This window comes from Chiloscyllium plagiosum, unplaced genomic scaffold (assembly GCF_037043375.1).
Source record: "Chiloscyllium plagiosum isolate Xiang-an unplaced genomic scaffold, Cpla_swu_hap1 HiC_scaffold_12, whole genome shotgun sequence".
NCBI classification, from domain to species: Eukaryota; Metazoa; Chordata; class Chondrichthyes; order Orectolobiformes; family Hemiscylliidae; genus Chiloscyllium; species Chiloscyllium plagiosum.
Window position 1 is genome coordinate 89,395,454 of NW_028270150.1, and position 22,632 is coordinate 89,418,085.

At 42.7% G+C, this 22,632-nt stretch overlaps 1 protein-coding gene across 3 annotated transcripts in view; it reads left to right on the forward strand.

Moving 5' to 3' along the window:
- Positions 1 to 22,632, forward strand: part of esd (esterase D/formylglutathione hydrolase) — a 40,001-nt gene that overhangs the window by 6,671 nt on the left and 10,698 nt on the right. For all 3 annotated transcript variants that reach the window (XM_087993037.1, XM_087993036.1, XM_087993035.1), the window contains exons 2-3: positions 6,097 to 6,172; positions 13,399 to 13,487. In XM_087993037.1, the coding sequence (XP_087849163.1) occupies positions 6,105 to 6,172; positions 13,399 to 13,487 (157 nt within the window). In that variant the 5' untranslated portion in view covers positions 6,097 to 6,104. The remainder of the gene's footprint in view (positions 1 to 6,096; positions 6,173 to 13,398; positions 13,488 to 22,632) is intronic.

Sequence of the window (22,632 nt, forward strand, 5' to 3'; positions counted from 1 at the left end):
CCCCTCCCCTGTGACAGAGAGGTGAGAGTCGAGAGAGATCCCTCTCCCCCTGGGACAGAGAGAGAGAGAGAGAGATCCCTCTCCCCCTGGGACAGAGAGAGAGAGATCCCTCTCCCCTGGGACAGAGAGAGAGAGAGATCCCTCTCCCCCAGGACAGAGAGTGAGAGAGACCCCCTCCCCCTGTGACAGAGAGAGAGAGAGAGAGAGAAATCCCCCTCTCCGTGGGACAGAGAGAGAGAGAGATCCCTCTCCCTCTGGGACAGAGAGAGAGAGAGAGAGATCCCCCTCTCCCTGGGACAGAGAGAGAGAGAGAGAGAGATCCCCTCTCCCTGGGAGAGAGAGAGAGAGAGATCCCTCTCCTTCTGGGACCGAGAGAGAGAGAGAGAGAGAGATCCCCCTCTCCCTGGGACAGAGAGAGAGAGAGAGATCCCCCTCTCCCTGGGACAGAGAGAAAGAGAGCGATCCCCATCTCCCTGGGACAGGGAGAGGGGGATCTCTCTCTCTCTCCCAGGGGGAGGGGGATATCTCTCTCTCTCTCTCCCTCTCTGTCCCAGGGAGAGAGGGATCTCTCTCTCCCTCTCTGTCCCAGGGAGAGGGGGATCTCTCTCTCTCTCTCTCTCTCTGTCCCAGGGAGAGAGGGATCCCCCTCTCCCTTGGACAGAGAGAGAAAGAGATCCCCCTCTACCTGCGACAGAGAGAGAGAGAGAAAGAAATCCCCCTCTACCTGCGACAGAGAGAGAGAGAGAGAGAGATCCCCCTCTCCCTGGTACAGAGAGAGAGAGGGATCCCCCTCTCCCTGGGACAGAGAGAGAGAGAGAAATGCCCCTCACCCTGGGACAGAGAGAGAGAGAGAGAGAAATCCCCCTCCCCCTGGGACGGAGAGAGAGAGAGAGAGAGATCCCCCTACCCCTGGGACAGAGAGTGAGTGAGATCCCCCTCCCCTTGGAACAGAGAGTGAGTGAGATCCCCCTCCCCCTGGGACAGAGAGAGAGAGATCCCCCTCCCCCTGGGACAGAGAGAAAGAGAGCGATCCCCATCTCCCTGGGACAGGGAGAGGGGGATCTCTCTCTCTGTCCCAGGGGGAGGGGGATTTCTCTCTCTCTCTCTCTCTCTCTGTCCCAGGGAGAGAGGGATCTCTCTCTCTCTCTGTCCCAGGGGGAGGGGGATCTCTCTCTCTCTCTGTCCCACGGAGAGGGGGATCTCTCTCTCTCTGTCCCACGGAGAGGGGGATCTCTCTCTCGCTCTCTGTCCCAGGGAGAGGGGGATCTCTCTCTCTCTCTCTCTGTCCCAGGGAGAGGGGGATCTCTTTCTCTCTCTCTCTCTCTCTCTCTCCCAGGGAGAGGGGGATCTCTCTCTCCCAGGGAGAGGGGGATCTCCCTCTCCCTGGGACAGAGACAGAGAGAGAGATCCCCCTCTCCGTGGGACAGAGAGGGAGAGAGAGAGATCCCCCTCTCCGTGGGACAGAGAGGGAGAGAGAGAGATCCCCCTCTCCGTGGGACAGAGAGGGAGAGAGAGAGATCCCTCTCTCCCTGGGACAGAGAGGGAGAGAGAGAGAGAGAGAGACATCCCCCTTCCCCTGTGACAGAGAGTGAGAGCGAGAGATCCCCCTCCCTCTGGGACAGAGAGAGAGAGATCCCCCTCCCCCTGGGACAGAGAGAGAGAGAGATCCCTCTCCCCCTGGGACAGAGAGAGAGAGAGATCCCTCTCCCCCTGGGACAGAGAGAGAGAGAGATCCCTCTCCCCCAGGACAGAGAGTGAGAGAGACCCCCCTCCCCCTGTGACAGAGAGAGAGAGAGAGAAATCCCCCTCTCCGTGGGACAGAGAGAGAGAGAGAACCCCCTCCCTCTGGGACAGAGAGAGTGAGAGAGAGAGAGATCCTCCTCCCTCTGGGACAGAGAGAGAGAGAGATCCCCCTCCCCCTGGGACAGAGAGAGAGAGAGAGATCCCCCTCTCCCTGGGACAGAGAGAGAGAGAGATCCCCCTCTCTCTGGGACAGAGAGAGAGAGATCCCCCTCTCCCTGGGACAGAGAGAGAGAGAGATCCCCCTCTCCCTGGGAGAGAGAGAGAGAGAGAGAGAGAGAGATAGATGCCCCTCCCCCTAGGACAGAGAGAGTGAGAGTGAAAGATGCTCCTCCCCCTGGGACAGAGAGAGAGAGAAAGGGAAATCCCCCTTTCCCTGGGACAGAGAGAGAGATCCCCCTCCCCCTGGGAGAGAGAGAGAGAGAGAGATCCCTCTCCCTCTGGGACAGAGAGAGAGAGATCCCCCTCTCCCTGGGACAGAGAGAGAGAGAGTGATCCCTCTCCCTCTGGGACAGAGAGAGAGAGAGAGAGAGATCCCTCTCTACCTGCGACAGAGAGAGAGAGAGAAAGAAATCCCCCTCTACCTGCGACAGAGAGAGAGAGAGAGAGAGATCCCCCTCTCCCTGGGACAGAGAGAAAGAGAGCGATCCCCCTCTCCCTGGGACAGAGAGGGAGAGATCCCCCTCTCCCTGGGACAGAGAGAGGGATCCCCTCCACCTGGGACTGAGAGAGCGCGATCCCCCTCCCCCTGGGACCGAGAGAGAGAGAGATCCCTCTCTCCCTGGGACAGAGAGAGAGAGAGATCCCTCTCCCCCAGGACACAGAGTGAGAGAGACATCCCCCTCCCCCTGTGACAGAGAGTGAGAGAGAGAGATCCCCCTCCCTCTGGGACAGAGAGTGATCCCCCTCCCCCTAGGACAGAGAGAGAGAGAGAGAGATCCCCCTCCGTCTGGTACAGAGAGAGAGAGAGATCCCCCTCCGCCTGGGACAGAGAGCGAGGGTGAGATCCCCCTCCCCCTGGGACAGAGAGAGTGAGAGATCCCCCTCTCCCTGGGACAGAGAGAGAGAGAGATCCCCCTCCCCCTGGAACAGAGAGAGAGAGACCAATCCCCCCTGGAACAGAGAGAGAGAGAGACCAATCCCCCTCCCCCTGGAACAGAGAGAGAGAGATCCCTTCCCCTTGGGACGTAGAGAGAGAGAGAAAAAACTTCTTTGCCCTGGAGACACAGAGAGAGACAGGGGAGAGAGATTCCCTCCCTGGAAACCAGGAAGCGGAGAAAAATCTATCTCTTTTCTCATGGAGAATTTCCCAGAGTTGGGGAGAGAGTGAGAGTTATGCCCCTGCTCTGATTTTAGCACCAGCTGCAGTCCTGAGGGAAGGTTTGGGAGTTTCTGGACACCCTGTAACCGCCATTTCAGTGATATCAGATGAGTCCCCAATTTTAGTATTTATATTGCACATTCTACAACCAGGGCCAATAAAAAAAAATTCAATTAAGCACTTTTTAAAGTGTGCTGACTGTTCCAATGTGTGAAAGGTGGTAGCTAATTTGCACTCAGCAAGCTCGTCCGTAATGCACTGAGTGGTTTTGAGTTCTGGATGTGTGCTGATATCTCTTTTCAAATAAAGTGATGATTGAATGTAGGAACTAATATATACACACAGGCAAGACACAGAATTGTATGAACTTCTGTTTCCAAAAGAAAAGTGAATTCGATTTAGCATCATACAATATAGAAGAGGCCCTTTGGCCCATCGACAAACAACTACAGGTCGTTCTCCTATAATGTGGTAGCTGCGTTCCTGTGCAACACCATGTTATAGAAAGTCCTGCAATAAAAATAATGGGGCCTATGGGAAAAACAGGGTTGGGGTGAACCACCAAAAATATCAGTAAATATCAAAACAAAAATAGTACTTAGCCCACACAAATGATAGCAAAGTCTAAGTAAATTTTTAACTCCTATTTCAATGAAATAATACAGTAAATACTTTTTAAGGGGTTTCTGAATTAAATAACGTCCATTTGAAATTTGCTGGTGCTGGTCCAGCTCCTGAATTCAATGCTATTTAAATGCTATCATGTCTCCTAACTTTAATTTCCAGCAAATAAGTCACTTCATAATGCAGGTAAAGACATTCAGACAATGGGATTTCTCCCCAACAAACTTATTCCCAAAAACATTTTCTAAAAAGAAGAGGAAAGCAGGAAATTTTCTTTTGATGAGAGTAAAGTTTTTTTTTGAGGGGTTGGCTAAAGGGTTAGGATGCTCTGCACAGCAGGAGATTTTGATGAATCTTGGGTTTCAGAGAGGATGAAGGGCCGTGACTCTCCGATTCTCTCCCCTCCTAACCCCTTTCAAATGGAGACTGGGTGTACTTGGATCAGGCATAACTTGAGGATGGGTGGGGTGGGAAGAGTTGAGGTTCGCCAGTGGTCTGTCCTTAGTTTCACACCTCACCCTTTCCACAAAAACCTTGTCTTGTAAAGTCACCATGTGTTGAAGCTTCAGACAGCCAGCAACTGAGTCTCTGCTTGACAAAAGGCCCTGCTTACTCTCCAACACTCGCTGGATATCACTGCATTTGCAGCTTATTTCACTCCCTACATCTCTCTCTCTCTTGCTGCTTGCCCCCCAACTCCATGCATGATCCCAATAAGTATTCCAGAAAAATATTCCATTGTTCACTTCCCTGAGAGCAGTGGGAGTTGATCTGGGATGGGGTTCTTTGTCAAGTTGATGGAGAGTGGTGTGGTATTACCCCCGAAACATTTAAACCGTTAGCCCTAGGAGTAGGTTTGAGGCTCTCACCTTGTTTTTCTCACTGATGGAAGCGAACGAAACTACCTTAATTGCAGATAGAAGCAATAGAAGCAAATAAATACACGCACATAGATGACAATCTGTTGTAATAGATGCACCAGCAAAATAAGCCTTCTTTGCTCTAAAGAAAACAATCCGTTCTTATCCAGCCTCTCTCCATAGCTAAACTGCTCCATCCCACATCACATTGTGGTGAAACTCTTCTGTGTCACTCATTGTTTGCCAAACATCCTACATCTGTGTTGTCATCTGTGATTCTGTTCCAGTGCCTAAGTGAAAATCGTGATTTTTTTTAAAGTGGATCTAGCACTATGGAACATCAAATGCAACTATTCTCTAGTCTGAACACTGTTTCAGGTCAGAGTTAAAGTCATACAGCACAGAACAGATCTTTCATTCCAACCAGTGTATGCCAATAATAATCCCAAACTAAACTTGTACCACCTGCCTGCTCCAGGGCCATATTCCTCCAAACCTTTCCTATTCATGCACTATCTAAGTGTCTTTTGAATGTTGTAACTATACTCACATCCACAACTTTCTCAGGAATTTCATTCCACACCCATTCCACCCTCTGTGTAAACAAATTGCCTCTCATGTCTTTTTTTAAATCTCTTCTTACCTTAAAAATATGCCCCCAGTATTGAAACCCTAGGGAAAAGATAACTACCATTATCCCTATCTCTACCCCTCATGATTTTATAAACCTCTATAAGGTCACCTCTCAACCTTCTATGTTCCAGTGAAAGAAGTTCCAGCCATTCTTTATAAATCAAACTTTCCAAACAACATCCTAGTAAATCTTTCTAGCTAATAGTATCCTTCTAATAACAGGCTGACCAGAACTGAACACAGTACTCCAGAAAAGGTCTCACCAATATCTTTTACAACCTCAACATAATGTCACAACTCCTATACTTAAAGGACTGAGCACTGAAGGCAAGTATGCTTAATGCCTTTTTAACCAACCTATCTACCTGTGATGCAAACTTCAAAGAATTATCTACCCCAACCCCTTAGTCCCTCTGTTTGAAGGAAGCATACAAAAAATAAGACTAACCAGTAACTCTGAGCTCTGGTGGTATTAATTTTATAATCCAAAATTACAGCAATTACAACACTTCAGAAGTGCTTTGTTAGCTATCAAGTGCTTTGCGACTTACTGAGGCAATGAAAGGCTTTTGTTTTTTTCCTCGTTGAGCATCGCTGTCAAATATTGCCCTGAGATTCATAACATCCATTTGAACCATTAGTACTTGCACATTGAACATCAGTTTATGAATTGAGGTCACAGTCAGCACCTCCCTATGTACAGCATCCATGTGTTAGCGGACCTTGTAAACTCAAAGCCCTCCTAATCCAGAGTTGAAACTAATTCCTATTGGGTCTTGCCACACTATCATTGTGTAAGCTGCATTTATATTCATGCAACATTTCTCTTTTTTTTCCAAAATAAAACTCTTTCATTAGTGAGAAAAATGGCCCTGACTCAAGTTTCAAGCACCAAGTGTTTTGAAGGATATCAGAAGGTGTATGAACATGACAGGTAAGTGAGTATAATCAGTCTCAGCAACAAGCTTTCTTTTCCAATTAAGTGTTTTATTGCTGGGATTCCTTTCTGTGATTTAAGGTGTCAATATTTTTATCTCAATGCTGGTTAAGGAATATTATAACTCTATTACAGAATTCCATAGAATTTAACAGCACAAAAGCAGGCATGTTAACCCATTTGACCTGTGGTTTAATACTGCCCCGTGCGACATGTATTTAGACTCTATACAGGTCTACTTTATCCTGTTTCATCTAAACCTACTGCTAAATACTATAGATTTCTCTCTATACTAATCCAACTTCCATTTATCTCATGAGGTTGCACGTTCCACATTCTAATCACGTTCTTGGTTAAGATATTTCTTCTGAACTTTAACTGGATTTATTAGTGACTGTCCTGTATTGAGCTCCCCACACATACAAACATTCTTTACATGTATCATGTCAAACCTCTGAATGTTTTTAACAGTCACCATTAGGTTCCCGCCCAACCCCCACCACCACCACAACCTTCCCTTTCTAGGGAAAAAGTATCCTAGTTTGCCCTGTTAATTATAAGCCTTGCAGTTCTGGCATCACCCCGTGAAACATTTTATACCTTTACCAATGCCTCCATGTCCTTCTAGTAATGTAGAGAACAGAATTGTGCACGACACTGGGAATGTGGTCCAACCAAGGTTCATACAAGAGTCATAAAACTTGTCTGCTTTCCAGTTTTATTCCTCTGTGAATGAACCCAGATTTTGTTTGCATTTTTTAAAACACCTCAGTAACGTGCTACTTCGAGTGATTTATTTAACCTGTGGGTCTCTTAGATCTTCTACGTGATTTCGATTCCTGTTTTACAGTAAGTCTTTCCCACTTCAGAATTATCTATTAAAATTAATTTTGTCATCTATAGACCCCTTCTCCAAGCTTTTCTTTTGTCCCAGTCTTTGGTATGAACTACTAAATATATTTAGTTCACAGACACGGTGGTTAGCACTGCTGCCCCACAACACCACAGGCCCAGGTTTGATTTCAGCCTGTGGCATCTGTCTGTCTGGAGTTTGCATATTTTCCCCATGTGGGTGTAGGTTTCCTCCGGGTGCTCTGGTCTCCTCCTACAGTACAAAGCTGTGCAGTTTAAGTGGATTGGCCATGCTAAATTACCCCGTGGTGTCCAAAGATGTGTAGGCTAGGTGAATTAGCCATGGAAGATGTCGGGTAATGGGGATGGGGTGTGGGTTTGGTGGGATGCCTTTTGGAGGATCAGTGCAGACTCGATGGGCTAAAAGGCCTCTGTCTGCACTGTAGGGATTCTATGACATATGCCTCCCAGTTTTATGTCTTTCAGAAATTTTGTAATTGTACTTCCAGTTTAACAAGTTCTAATCATTTTGAAAATACTAAAATAATGTAAGATATACTTGGCACAATAGCAATATCTTAAAATGCTAAAATAAATTTTAAACATTCTCGGTTAATTTGGAAAGAAAATTCTGAGTATACTTCAGTATTGTATAGTTATATTCCAAGAAGGAAGAATGCTCTTTGAAAAGACTCTACAGTTTCCTTGATGGGCTTTCAGATTTATGAAGCAAGTAGTCAAGCGACACAGCTGTTCTGGTCTCACATTCAGTTTTCCTGAGATGGCTGATCAGAGTCAGTGGAGGTGTGCAAGGTTCAGCATTTATATCAGTTCTTTCCAGGATGTGAAAAGGAGTTTAACAAAGTGGGGTTTACTTAATGTGATCATTACTGATAGGCCTCATTGACACTGAACGAGGTCATGATTGGCTTTGGCTACAACCTATCTCTTGTGCTGACAATTAGGGCAAAACTCCTGTGAATGTTGAGATACCAGGTGAGCAAGTAATGACAGTACAATGTATCCCGGGCACCAATGCACTCAGGAAAAGAGAAGAGAGAATATTAGCAGGTTATAAAAACTCATTTCGTGTATAGCATCCAGTCACTAATTTTATAGGGATAATTCCATAATAGTGTTTTACATGCAAGAAGTTCTCTGTCCTGACCAGTTGGGCCAAAATTTCATAGTACCAGCTGAGTTAGTCAGATCAGTTTAGAGTCTGTGTCCTAATTACAGTGTGTGGATCACACTCCACATGTGGTAGGCTTGATTCTCTGCAAGAGAATCTTGGTCTGGTATAGATGAACCCTGAGACACTTAAAAAGTTTTTGAAGAAATTAGCCCTCTGTTCCATGCCACACCCAGATGGCAGAATCCCGCTGCTGTAGGCGAAATCATAACTTGGTACAGTCATTCTGTTGGAGCCCTTAATTCTTTCAGCCGAGTTTAAACTCTCAAGAATATCATTCATCTCCTTCGGTGTTACCAGCAAACACAATTTAGAAAACTATCAACACCTCTGCAACTAAGTGCAGACCAGGAAAGAACGCCGATTCGAGAGTGAGTATTGAGAATGTGTCGTACAGTGTATCATTTGTGCAATGATACAAAATTTGATACATCAAGCCCCTAAATGGTTTATCTATTCACTTCTGCACCAAACTTTCAGGCATCCCTCATCTACAGAAGCTAGAATTTGACATACTAAGTTCATTTCAGTGGATCAAATTGAATTGTGGTCACCTTCACTTTCACGATACATCCAGCATGAAGGGATCCATCAGTACTACTTGTTCTTCAATTACATAATAAAGCTGAACTTAATGTTACAAATTTCACTGTACAATATTTGTATCTGATGGCACCTAATAACCATGTGACTTAATGGTTTTATGATCACTGGATCGATGAAATGTCTGGAAATGGGCGAATTTGTTTCTTGTGATCTATATCCCTTCCGATGGTCTCCACAAGCCCACTCCTTAAATTCCCAGAATTTTTACCTAGTTTATTCTATGCACTGTTGTGCAGTGTAAATATAAGGCCATGGATCTACTGCTGGTGGAAGGAGAAACCCCTTGGGTTATTCATTTCCTTGCATCCACTGCCCTTTGCCTCTGGAGGCAGCAATAAACTGTTTACACAAATGGTTTTTACCTCCTTTATTGCATCCTGACTGGGATTTTGTTTTATCATCTTTGGCTTATTTGATGCACCGTCAATACCGGGTAAAGGCCGTGACCAAAATGTGGTTGTGTAGCAACTGTACGAAGACAGAGAAACTTACATTTCTGTAATACTTTTCACAGCCTCAGGAAGTGCCAAAAGCTTCATGACCAATGAAGTAACTTTGAAGAGTGATCACTCTTCAAATATAGGCATGTCTTGCCATCCACCTGACACTATTCAAAATACAGGGAACTACTGGTATGATTAACGGATTATTGAGCATCAGTTTTCCCTGAACCTGACACCCTTTTTCAGAATGGGTGTAACAGGCTATCTGCTTCTTCAAATCACTAGCGCATAATAAATTGATGCTTTTAAATCTAGATGGGTGATCCGAAATCAGATTGCAAGTTTCTAATTACTATTAGGGATTTTTGGTGTCCATATGCGACTGTATAACCTTGAATATGTCTAGCCACTAAATGGCTTCACTATTCAGTTCCACACAGAATATTCAGGCAGCCATCATCTATAGAAGCTAGAATTTGACATAGTTAAGTGAGTTCAATACAATGTGTCAAATTAAATTGTGGCCTTCTTCATTTTCACAAAACATCCAATGTGGAGGGGCCCATTAGTGGAACTTGTGCTTCAATTACATAATAAATCTGAACTTAAATTATTTTAAAATCAGCAGTGCCATACCCAGACTTCAGAATCTTTCTTCCTTTTCCACTGCCCTGCTCTTTTCTAAAGGCAGGCTGTAAATCCTGCACTGTGCCTGTCCTGAAATCCTAATTGCCAAATAAACATTGGACTTTGACAGTACAGCTCTCTGGAAGAGTTTATTTTTTGGACCTGTTGTTTTCCACAACATTAAAATAGTATTTCCATTGCGTACCTCTATTCACTAGTCTACAGACTCTAACACACTTAACGCAGAATATTGTTAATATAGTGTGTGTCATTTTTAATTATTTCTGGAGAAATATTGTCTTCATTTTAATGTTTCACAGTGACATGCACAATAATGTCCTCATTATTGGTTTACAGATTCAGTGAGGAATGGTCATGACATAGATGCAGTAGAGAGATTATTCAATTTCACCACAAAACTAATGTGCTGTTTACCCTCCAACTAGTATCATATCCTCCATCGTTGCTTCTATTTATGCATTTAATCACAGTATAACTGAAAACCTTTAGAATGATCTAAATTCTGTTTAACAAAATAACCTTAGAAATTATAATAGAGTACTTTCAGAACACTAAATTAGAAAAGTTTAACAAGATTTCAGCAAAATTTGGCTGGTTTGCAAATTGTTTGACCGTAACCAGACTGTAATTCAACTGAAGTCTCCACCTTTCTTACAGCAAATTGAACACTGGGTAGGAGCAGGAGGAAAGCATTCTTGCTTCATGTCTGCTTTCAGATTTCAACTATATTTTCCTATCTGCTCCCCATTTTTACAATTTCCAGAGAGACTAAAAATCTCTCAATTCCAGCCTTAACGGATACTCAGCAATAGAGCTTCCACAACCCTTTTGAATGAAGAAATTTCTAAACAGTCAGCCCCCAGTCAGTGAAAACAATGTGTTGCCTTCAGAACCGTATATGTTTGAATGAGATTACCTGTCATTCTATTCAACTCAGGAGAATGTATGCCTAATTAACTCAACCTCTCATCGTACAATAACTGTCTCATCCCAGGAATCAATTTTGTGATCCCTCACTGCACTGCCTCCACTGCAAGTATGTTCTTCCTTAAATCCGGTGACCAAAACTGCACACACTGTTCCAGGTGTGGACAAACCAAAGCCCTGTAGAATTAGAGCAAGTTGGATTTAAACCTGTGTCCTGCAAAAAGGCCAACATGCCATATGCTTTTTCCAATTGCTTGCTGTACCTACATGCTAACTTCTTAGATGAATAAAGTTAAGTCTCTGAGGATCAACATTTCCAATATTTGAACTTTGAAAACATATTCTACTTTGTGTTCATATGACTTTTAGATTAGATTACATTACAGTGTGGAAACAGGCCCTTCGGCCCAACAAGTCCACACCGACCCGCCGAAGCGCAACCCACCCATACCCCTACATTTACCCCTTACCTAACACTACGGGCAATTTAGCATGGCCAATTCACCTGACCTGCACATCTTTGGACTGTGGGAGGAAACCGGAGCACCCGGAGGAAACCCACGCAGACACGGGGAGAATGTGCAAACTCCACACAGTCAGTCGCCTGAGGCGGGAATTGAACCCAGGTCTCCGGCGCTGTGAGGCAGCAGTGCTAACCACTGTGCCACCATGCCGCCCACTAAAGAGATTAACCTCATGCTATTGTTTTTCTATCACAAGAATACAAGAAACACTAACTTTCTATCACAAGCCTCTCCAGCTTCATGTTCGGCTATTCACTAAGGTTATGGCTAATTCAGTTGTGGCTTCAGCTCCACCTCTTTGCCTGTCTCCATTAATCCTTGACTCCCTTATAAATCAAAAATCTGTCAAACACAGCCTTAAAATATATTCAGTTACCCCAACCCCTTTACTCACTAGGGTAGAGCATTTCAAAGATTAATGAACTCTGAGAAAACAAATTTCCCTTCCCTCCATCTTTAAATAAGAGGCCTCTTATTTTGAGATTCTGCCCCCTTGATACCCCCTGAGGGTAAACATCCTCTCAGCACCTGTCCTGTCAAGTTCTGTCTAAATCTTAGCTGTTTCAATAAGGTCACTACTCATTTTTCTAAACTCCATTGTGTGTAGGCCCAATCTTCTCCACCTTTTCTCATGGGATACTCCCTTCATGCTGTGACTCAATCTAGTGAACTTCTTCTGGACGACTTCCATTGCAATGCCCTCTTGTTGCCTACTCACTTAACCTGCCAGTGTCCTATGAGTCCTTGTCTATTAACCTTGTCTGTTTTGGAGCTCTAGTTGTACTGTATCTTCTGATTCCCCTTTGTTTATCATGCTAGTTGTATTCTCAATAATAAATTCGTCAAACCTAATGACCATTTTATAAAACCATCCAAAGATGTGCAGGTTAGATGGATTGGCCATGGGCAATTTGGCATGGCCAATCCGTCTAACCTGCACATCTTTGGATGGTTTTATAAAATGGTCATTAGGTTTGACGAATTTATTATTGAGAATACAACTAGCTAACCCACCTAGCCTGGACACCATGGGCAATTTGGCATGGGTTAGCCATGGGAAATGCAAGGTTACAGCGATAGAGTAGGGGATTGTGTCTGGGTGGGATGCTCTTAGGAGAGTCAGTGGCCTGCTGCCACACTGTAGGGATTCTATGATTCTATGTTGACTTTGTATGATCATCCTATGATTTCCACAAATATTAAGATTTCCTTCATAATAGATTCCAGCATTTGTTCAAACTGCACTTTCCTGTTCACGCTCTCCCTCTTGAATAATAGTGTTACCAATTTTCTAACTTGCAAACTACTAGAACCACTTCAGAATCTAGGGAATTTTGGAAAATACATAGCTAGCACATCCACTATTTCTGCAACTATCACTTTTACAAGTCCAAGGTGTAGACTGATCAGATCCTGGAGATTTGTCACACTTTTTAATCCCTTGATTTCTGCAATATTTTGGAGGTATTATTGTTATCACTGCTGTTTGTTTTGTTTTTGATTCTGAAGTGGTCCAAAATTGCACCATTTCTGATAGAAATCAACCGAGCCTTCTATGAAATGAGCTGTAATGGTTGTTGTAAAGTGGGGTGCAAATTGATACTGAGTGGAGAGAAGCCTAGTGACCAAAACATAATACCATGGACATATGTCATGTATACCCCATTTTGAAACTTGCATTTTTAAACAATCGATTTCAAATATCCGTCCATTCCACATATTAATTTGTGGCTGACTTCAACCACTATCCTAAGTTTTTGTGGAGCATTTTCTTGACTGGCTAATTCAGAATTGACATTGCTCAAGTCTTGTCTCATGTTCAGTCGAACTGTGTGAAAGCAGTCTAAGTACCTGTCTTGTTTTCTCTTTGAGTGCTGAAGTATTTTTCCAAATTCAGTGTTTACCTGAACAGTGTGCCTGAGATTAAACCTTGCCCAACAGTGGTAGATTCACCATTTTTGTATTATTTGCCTTGATAGTTTAGGTTACCACTTTTTAAAAATAAAATTCTAATTTTGTTTTGAATGACAGCTATGAGTTAAAATGCAAGATGCGGTTTGGAATTTATCTGCCTCCAAAAGCTGAGCGTGTGAAGTGCCCTGTATTATACTGGCTTTCAGGTAATTTATCTCTCTTCTCTGAGCTTTCCTGCCACTTACTCTGATCATGAAAAGATGCCTTTTCCTTATGGGTGTGCTTTGAATTTAATAATTTGGAACTGACCCAGTAAATAGGTCACTAGAAAATAAATAACTGTATCTAAGCTATCCCTTCAGTAGTTCACCAGTAACGCAGTCATATATTTGAAGATTCACTAGAGAAATGGGGAAATTGTCTTCTAATGAGGCTGCTGGTTTATAATGCTGCTTGGAAGGCGAGAGGAGCCTTTGCATTTTAATGCATGATGAGGTGTATTTTGTTTTTCCTTACCTTAAAAATAAAGCTTTATTAAATTGGTAATTACTTGCAGCATAATACATCATGTGTCACGGACTCTGAGTCCAAGTAACTAAAAGACTTGAGCCAAAATTGACAGGGCGCAGCTCATTACCTGCCAGAGAGCTAAATAAGCAGGGCCGTGCAGTGGGATGTGGAAAGGGCGTTATTCCTGTGGACGTCCAGAGAAGCAGAGAGCCAGGGCCTCCACACAGCCCATTCTCGGCCATGTGAGCTCACAGCTTTATGAGCTGTCAGTGCCTAATTTGAGATATTTACAATTGTCACATTGATCATGGGACACTGATTTTACGGTATGCATTGAGTGGTGAGCCACCCACATCCCTGTCGTCTAAACGTCTGTGGGGTCGGGAAAAGTACTTTAAATCTGCTGACTGATTTTCTGGCAGAAAGTAAAATGTTCCACAAAGTTCTTGGCATGAAAGCCACCAGATGCCATCTGTGTTGATGTGGCTGAACATCTGTTGAATTTTAATCATTTTTCAGCCCTGTGAATTAATTGCTGACTTCCAGAAATGTTGAATGCAATGGACGGCAGAGATTTCTGATGGAAAGCAGTGTCAGGCTGTCTGAGTGCCCTCACCACTCACCCCAATCCCAATTTAATGCCATAATAATTAAAAAACTGGATGCTGGAGATCTGAAGCAAAAGCAGAAATTTGTTGGAGAAACCCAGTAAATTTGGCAGCATCTGTGGGAAGAGGGCAGAGTTAATTTTTCGAGTCCAATGACTTTTCATCAGGGTTCTGATTTAAGAGTCACTGGTCTCAAAACATTGAAGCAAAAAGCATGTTTCCTGGATTGTTCATAATAGGCAAATTACAGATTGTCCTCAACCAGCCCGATCTTGTGAAACCCAAAACAAAGCACTTACTTTTCGATGTGATTTCAGGTTTGGATAACACTTGTTGAACCGGCCCATGGTCATTAATAGCTAATCTAACAAACAGTTTAAAGTTGAACACATGATGTGGCTCATTTACACTTGCTAAAAGCAACATGTGCAAGAGCCTTTTCCTTGCAACCAAAAGGAATATGTTCCGGCCTTGTGCCTTTGTTGTATTACTGAGGAGTTTGGGGAGCCCATAATTTCCTCATGGCAACGTTTCAGCCAATCACAGTTAGCTGCTGACGAATTGGCGCACTTTTCTCCTATGGTATACGTTGTTCTGAATCTTTAAAATTTGACATTCACGTGTCTATCTTGTGTTTTAGCTCTCTTAAAGTACACCCTCATCTTCATAACACCTTCCCCCTTAAGAAAAAAATGAACCATCATAGTGAAAAGATGGCTTTTTTTTCAACTTTTCAAAAAAAATTACCCTAACATACAGATAACTTTAATATAAGTTGCCCTTAACTTCTTCCCATATAACTGTGTATATGTAACATTAAATAAAGACAAATCTCATCTAAACTCTATCAGTTAAATCCACGATAACACATCTGCAATTACATTCTTACAACCCACAACATGTACGATTTTTAAATTAAAAGTCTGTAATATAAGACTCCAACGAAATAGTCTCATATTCTTTTCTTTAAAATGTTCTAAGAATGTAAGCGGATTGTGTTCAGTGTAACAACCGTCTCTGACACATTGTTTGTGACATACACATTAAAATGTTGTAAAGCCAGAACCAAACTCAATAGTTCCTTTTTGATTGTGGAGTATTTCCCCTGGTGGATGTTGACCTTCTTTAAAAAGTAACCAACTGTCAGTTCAATCCTATCCTCATCTTCCTGTAGGAGTGCAGTTCCAACTACAATGTCACTAGCATCGATGGCGACTTTAAAAGGTTTTGAAAAGTTTGGTGTAGCTAAAACTGGTTTGGAGGTTAATATTGATTTCAAATGGTTGAATGCCTCCTGGCATGGTTCTGTCCACCGAAACTTTGTGTTCTTCTTCAGCAAATCGGTTAACGGTGCCACTACACTGCTGAAGTCTGGAACAAACATGCAATAGAATCTGCTGAGTCCTAAGAATCAAAGTACCTCTTTCTTCGAGGTTGGTCGTGGAAATTCCTTGATGCCCTTTGTCTTTGCGTTCCATGGGGTCAACCTTTCACGACCGATGTTCTGTCACAAGAACATCACCTCTGCTTTCGTGAATTTAGCTTTATTTCAGTATATCACCAATTTTGCTTCTGGTAGTCGTTCAAGGAGCTCTGCCAACTGTACCATGTGATCTTTCCAGGACTTACTAAAGATCACTACATCGACCAAGTAGATTGTACAGTTCATTAACCCAGCCACAACCCTGTTCATGAGACTTTGGAACGTGGCGTGCGCATTCTTTATTCCAAAGGGCATCACTTTAAACTGATATAGCCCGTTTGGGGTTACAAACGCAGAAATTTATTTTGCCAATTTTGATAAAGGTAACTGCATGAACCCACGCATTAACTCTTGGTGACGTAACCGGCTTGTCTGAGTTTCTCAATACAGTACTCCAATCTAGGAATGGGATATGAGTCCGACTTTGTAACAGCGTTGACCTTGTGATAATCCACACAGAATCATTGAGTCCCGTCCGGTTTGGGAACTAAGACGATTGGCGAACTCCACTCACTCTGGCTTGGTTCGATGATGTCCTCGTCGAGCATGGCCTCCACCTCCATCTGGACCTGTCTGGCTTTGAAAGGATTAAGCCGATAGGGGTGTTGTTTTATCGGAGCAGCATTTTTTATGTCTACTTAATGTACAATAGGATTGGTCCTCGCCATCTGATTCTTACATATGTTTTTGTGCTACAATAACAAATCTTTAAACTGTGTTCTATGCTTCTGAGACAGTTTACTAACCTCTCCCACTCCTCTTAATTATTTAATCTATTTTGAAGCATTTCAAAATCCATATCGTCTGGATTTTATTCCTCAATCTGCAGGGCATTAACTAACCCCTCTTTCTCCAGATCTTTCTCTCTAGTGTAATCGATTTTAACATGTTCACGACATACTCTATCTGGCATCTTTACTAAATGACTCAACTTTTTCTCAATTTGATAGGTACCACTAAACCTGGCTTTGAAGGGATCTTCTATCACTGATGCCATCTGTCTAAAGCTCCCTGGGACTCAGGATGATATGCACTGGATTTAAAGTGCTTTATACCTAAGCTGTCCATAACCACCTTAAACAGCCTAGCAATAAAATTTGACCCTTGGTCTGACTGAATCCCTCTGGGTAGCCCATACCATGTAAAGAAAGCTGCTAACTCCTCTACATTTTGCCTTGATACTCCATAATGGAATGGCCTCCGGAAATCTGGTAGACCCATCCAATTATGGTTAACAAATACTGGTTCCCACTTTAATTCTCGGGAGGGGACCGACACAATCAATTTATAACCCGCAGGAAAGGTTCTTCAAATGTGGGAATTGGCAACAAAGGGGCTGGTTTTATTACCGCCTGTGGCTTACCTACCGTTTGGCATGTATGACACGTATGGCAAACGTTAACCATATCCTTGTGCATTCCAAGCCAATAAAAATGTTTTTGTACCTTAGCCTGAGTCTTTTGTAACCCCAGGTGACCTCATACAGGTAGTTCATGTGCTACCGTATCCCCTCCTGTCTCTATGCTACCAGAAACACAATCTGGTGCACTTCAGCCCATTTCTCCTCTGCACTAACCTGCCGTGGTCTCCATTTCACCTTAGGATTCTACCTTTCAGATAATAACCCTCCAGAATATTCTCTGCCTCCTTTTCAGAGTACGCATCCACATATATATCCTTTATTGTCTTGCCTTGCTGTTGCAAGTCCCTTAGCCTTTCAGGACTAAACACTTCTGTCTGACCCTCTGCCTGTTCAGGTTTTTCCTGCACCATTACGTCAAACGGTGTATCCGTTAACTGAACCTCAACATCTTCATCTTTCTCTTTACTTTTCGCTTCGTGCTGTGACTTAATATAGTGGAATCTGGTTACCACACAGTCTGGGAAAATATAAGGATATTTCTGTTTTAACTCCTCAGTTTCTTGGTCTTCCTTGGGCGTCTCCACAACAAGGGGGGGGGGTCATTGCCACCTTGGATCCTGCGAAATCATTCCCAAGAACAAACTGAATTCCTGGAACTGACACTTTGTCAATCACTCCCACTGTAACTTCCCCAGTCTTGAGTTGGCTCTCCAATCTGATCTTACATAGGTGAAAGCTAAATTTCTGTCCATCTATCACACAAATTACCACACTCTTGGGTAATAGATCAGAAAGTGTGCATATTCGCTCATCCCTTACTATCAGCGACTGGTGAGATCTTATATCTCTCAAAATAATAACTTCTTGTCCTTCTCTCCCTGTTCTTTCTGAGTAAACTTTACCCACTGAGGCAAATTCTTTGTAGAGATCAGGTACTAACTCCATACCCTGTGCCTGCCTTGTCTGTGCACTCTCCTGCAGCTCCTCAGCTCTTCTTGGGGTCTCCTTTACTACCTTCACTAATGCCACTGGCTTAGCTTCTTTTCCCACAATGCCTTTCTTTAACACCCAGCACTGTGACTTTACAACTCCCACCTTCTGACAGTGAAAACACGTTTTCCGAGTGCCCTTCTGAAACCACCGGCACCGAAATTTTCTGTGTCCCACTCCATCTCAGTGAAAACATCTGAGGCCTTTCACCTCCTGTCCACCCTATTGGCCTTCTTTAATCTGTGGTTAATATCTTACCAGTGCTCTCTACTTTTGGGTTAGTAATGTAGGATCTGCCCTTCTCTCAACTTCTATCCCTCACAGGAAGAAATTCTGGCCGAAAGCTTGTCTTATGCACCAACATGTACTCATCTGCTAATTCTGCTGTCATTCTCACTTCCTGAACTTTCTCTTCTTCCACGTGAATTCTTACCAACTCTGGAAGTGAGTTTTTAAACTCCTCCAGCAGAATAATCTCTCTTCGAGCGTCAAATGTCCTGTCTATTTTCAAAGCATGCACCCATCGATTAAAATGACTATGCTTAATTCTTTCAAACTCAACATAAGTCTGACCTGGTTCCTTCTTTGTGTTTCTGAACTGCTGTCTATACGCTTCTGGTACCAATTCATCAGCAAATAGTCTGTTTAACCTCTTCATAATCTCTTGACCCTCATTTGACAGTCCAGCAAACACCTCACTAGCTCTACTTACCACTTTAGTCTGAACTAGCATCCTCGGACCATTCCATCTGCCTAGGTAATTTTTTCAAATGAAATAAAGAAGGCTTCAAAATCGTTCTCATCAAAATGTGGCAGAGTTTTGTCATATTTGTATATATCACTACCTTCTCTTTTAATCTCCATCCTGTTAACTTGAATTTACTGACTAAGTTGCAACTTCTCAAGTTCACATTCTCTCTTTTTGGCTCTCCCTTTCTTCTCTCTCTCTCTTTGCTCAGCTAAAAGTCTTCTCCCTCTCTCTCTCTCTCTCTCTTTCTTCTCTCTCTCTTTTCCTTTCCCTTTCCCTCTCCCTCTCTCTTTCCTTTCCGCGCTCTGTTTATCTTCTAACTCCATTTTCCTCAATTGTAATTTACGTTTTTCTATCTCTACTGCACTTAGCTGTTTCTCTGACACACTTAAGTGTTTGAGTAACCCATTTACAATTTCAGCTTTACTTCTGTCTTTGGTTAAACCCAAATCTAACTTATTTGCTAATTCTAAAAGTGTGGCCTTTTTCTTTCCTTCTAAACTTTCTTGGTAAATTTGTGAACCATCTTCAAATCTCAGAACCCCTTTAGCAATTTTAAGAGCTATTTCTCACACTTTTAATCTAATCAACCACAAGTCACCAAAATTAAACAAATTGTTTCACCTACATTTTATTTAAAGATCTAGGACACTAGCTTGCAAGTGTTTAAATCTGCTGGGAATTTTCATACCCCCAAATTGATTCAAATCTGTCTAAACCAATTTAAGTCCCGGACAAGCCCCCAATCTGTTACGGCATGGGGAAAACTCCCCTGCTTAATTTAAAACCAACAATTCGAAGAACTATTTAAAGTAAAAATTAACAACATTATTTCTTCAAGTATAACAGAGAATAATTAACTAACAACTATTTACACATCCTTACTCTGACGTATCTGTTACCTTTCCTTCTATAAGGGCGGCACGGTGGCACAGTGGTTAGCACTGCTGCCTCACAGCGCCAGAGACCCGGGTTCAACTCCCGCCTCAGGCGACTCTCTGTGTGCAGTTTGCACATTCTCCCTGTGTCTGCGTGGGTTTCCTCCGGGTGCTCCGGTTTCCTCCCACAATCCAAAAAATGTGCAGGTTAGGTGAATTGGCCATGCTAAATTGCCCGTAGTGTTAGGTGAAGGGGTAAATGTAGGAGTATGGGTCTGGGTGGTATACGCTTCGGCGGGTCGGTGTGGACTTGTTGGGCCGAAGGGCCTGTTTCCACACTGTAAGTAATCTAATACTAGTCTGATAACACTCCCAATTAAGATTTACACAACAAGACTACTTTTCTCAAAACCAGGCGCTTTGGACCTTCCTGTGTCGTCTTTTCTTCTTCTTAGGAATTTCTGCATCACAGGTTACTGATCAAAAAATGTACCTTTTTAAGAGAGCTTTTTTTTTGGGCAGTCTGTACATGCTGGTGGCTTGGCAATTCTCCTCTCAATTGTTCAATTTCCCCCAGTCTTATATCCCCAAAGCATTGGATTGTGTCACTGGCTTTTAAGATTGTCAGTATAGTCAATTCAAACTAAATTGGGGTTTGGTATTTTTTGGGGTATAATTTAAACTGATTGGCCTAATTTGAATCTGTTTTTGTCATTTCAAGGAAATGAGCTAATTGAGTTGTTCGACCAAGTGTCACTTTGCTAGCTTTGAGAACACTTGGTGCTGTGTCCGGTAGTTCTGTTGCTTTTAATTCTCTTAAAGTACACCCACGTCTTCACAACACTACTAAGGGAAAGACGGAAAGCTGGGGGAAAAATAATCTTTTTTTCAGAAATATGAGCTGTTTGCTGTCAATCACTGCATCAGTCTGGCTGGTTACCTCCTTGCTGAGACCACCGCTACTGCTCACCAATATATTCTCTTGACTTGACTTAAACTTAAACTGCTGTTGGGGAAAAGGGAAAACTGCATCACAGAGGTTGCCAGTTTATGTTTGAGGTCGGTAGTTGTACATTGCTTTGTTACTGACCCCAGACTCCAGAACATTGTAACTTGCTGTTCGTATATAATAATTCTGTAATACTGTGAAGTCACTGAGTACGGGACAGATTAATCTGTTATTGTAAAGCTGCATTGTCATTGAATCTGAGGATAAAGTGACTCATATTTCAGAAAATAGTAATTATTTAAAAGTCCCTAATCGACCGTTTCTTTCTGTGCAAACATAACTTGAAAAGTAATAACAAATTACTTTTGGGATATAGCCACTGCCCGAACTAAGGGAAAGTATCTTTGTTGCAGTAGCATGATATCTGCACAATGTACTTGATAAGTACCTTGAGAAAATGTTAAGGTTTTCTTTTCTAAACAATAGTGAATTAATCGTGGATAGCTACAAATCTTTATTTGAGCTATAACAGCATTAACTGCTGAGCCAGCTATTGTTTTTGAAAGGCAATAATTTTGAAAGACTTGCACGTCACTCTGTAATGCCAGCAACCCAGCTAAAACATTACTTAATAATTGCATTATATATCAGTGTAAAACTAAAACTATGGTTTGTTTGCAATTATGTGACATGCATTTTCTCTTTCACATTTTTAGGATTTTCGGTAATAGATCCTGTTAGTACAACTGTTTATCCTTTTTTTTTAAATTACTATTGAATATGTCTCCAACACACTCCCTGGTGGTGCATACCAAATCCAAATGGCTTCTTGTATGTTTTATTAAAAAGATGATCCACTTATTCCCTCTGCTTCTTTTGCAAATCACCTTTATATCTGTATCCTTTGGTTAACAATCCGTCAGCCACTGAAGAAGAAGTAAATAAAGAGAAACTATCTAAATCCTTTTGGATTTGAAACACCCCTTATAAAACCTCCTGTTTTCCTTCGCTGCTATAAGGACTATCCTAGCTTCTGCAGTCCCTCAACTTAATTAATCTCTCATCTCTGAACCTATGCTAGTTAATCTCTGTGCCCTCTCCGAAGCTTTCATGTCCATCCTAGCTTTGGTATTCGTATGCCTGTGTTTGTAAAGCCCAGGATTGCATATGTTGTATTAGCTGCTTTGTTCACATGTCATGCCACCCTAAAAGATCTGGTTGCAAACTCCCCAGTATCCCAGCTCTTGCAATCCCTCTGCATTGTACCAAATTGCACATTTTGTCTACCAACATGGATCTCCTCCCACTTGTTTGCATTGAGATTCGACTGCCACGCATCCACCCATTTCCCCCAGTCTGGCTCGTGTACTTTTGGTGTTGATTATTAACTTTACACCATTTACTGTATTTTCAAGTTCCGTGCCATGTGCCATTATCCCAAGTCTAAATTTTAAACCAATATACCTATGTATGCGGTTCAGACCAAAGTTTATATCTAAAACAACTGCTATTCATTCTAAATACTGAACCCTGGAGAGCTCCATTAATGTGACCTCCATTCAGTGTGAGAAACCAGATAAGGTTTTAACTTGTTGAAGAGCATAACATTATTGGTGAGACAGGTGCCCAGGAAGCCTCAGTCATTAGAGAATGAACCAATGGAGGAAGTTGCTGAGGTAGAGTAGAAGCAAGGTCATGGGAGGATGAATATGTTAATTTTACTACTTGGGCGTCAGGAGACAAGTGGAGATAGGTGAAGACAGAACTGACAGCTGAATGGAACTTAGTGGGAGGTAGGATGTGAGTAACTGCATTTTGGACA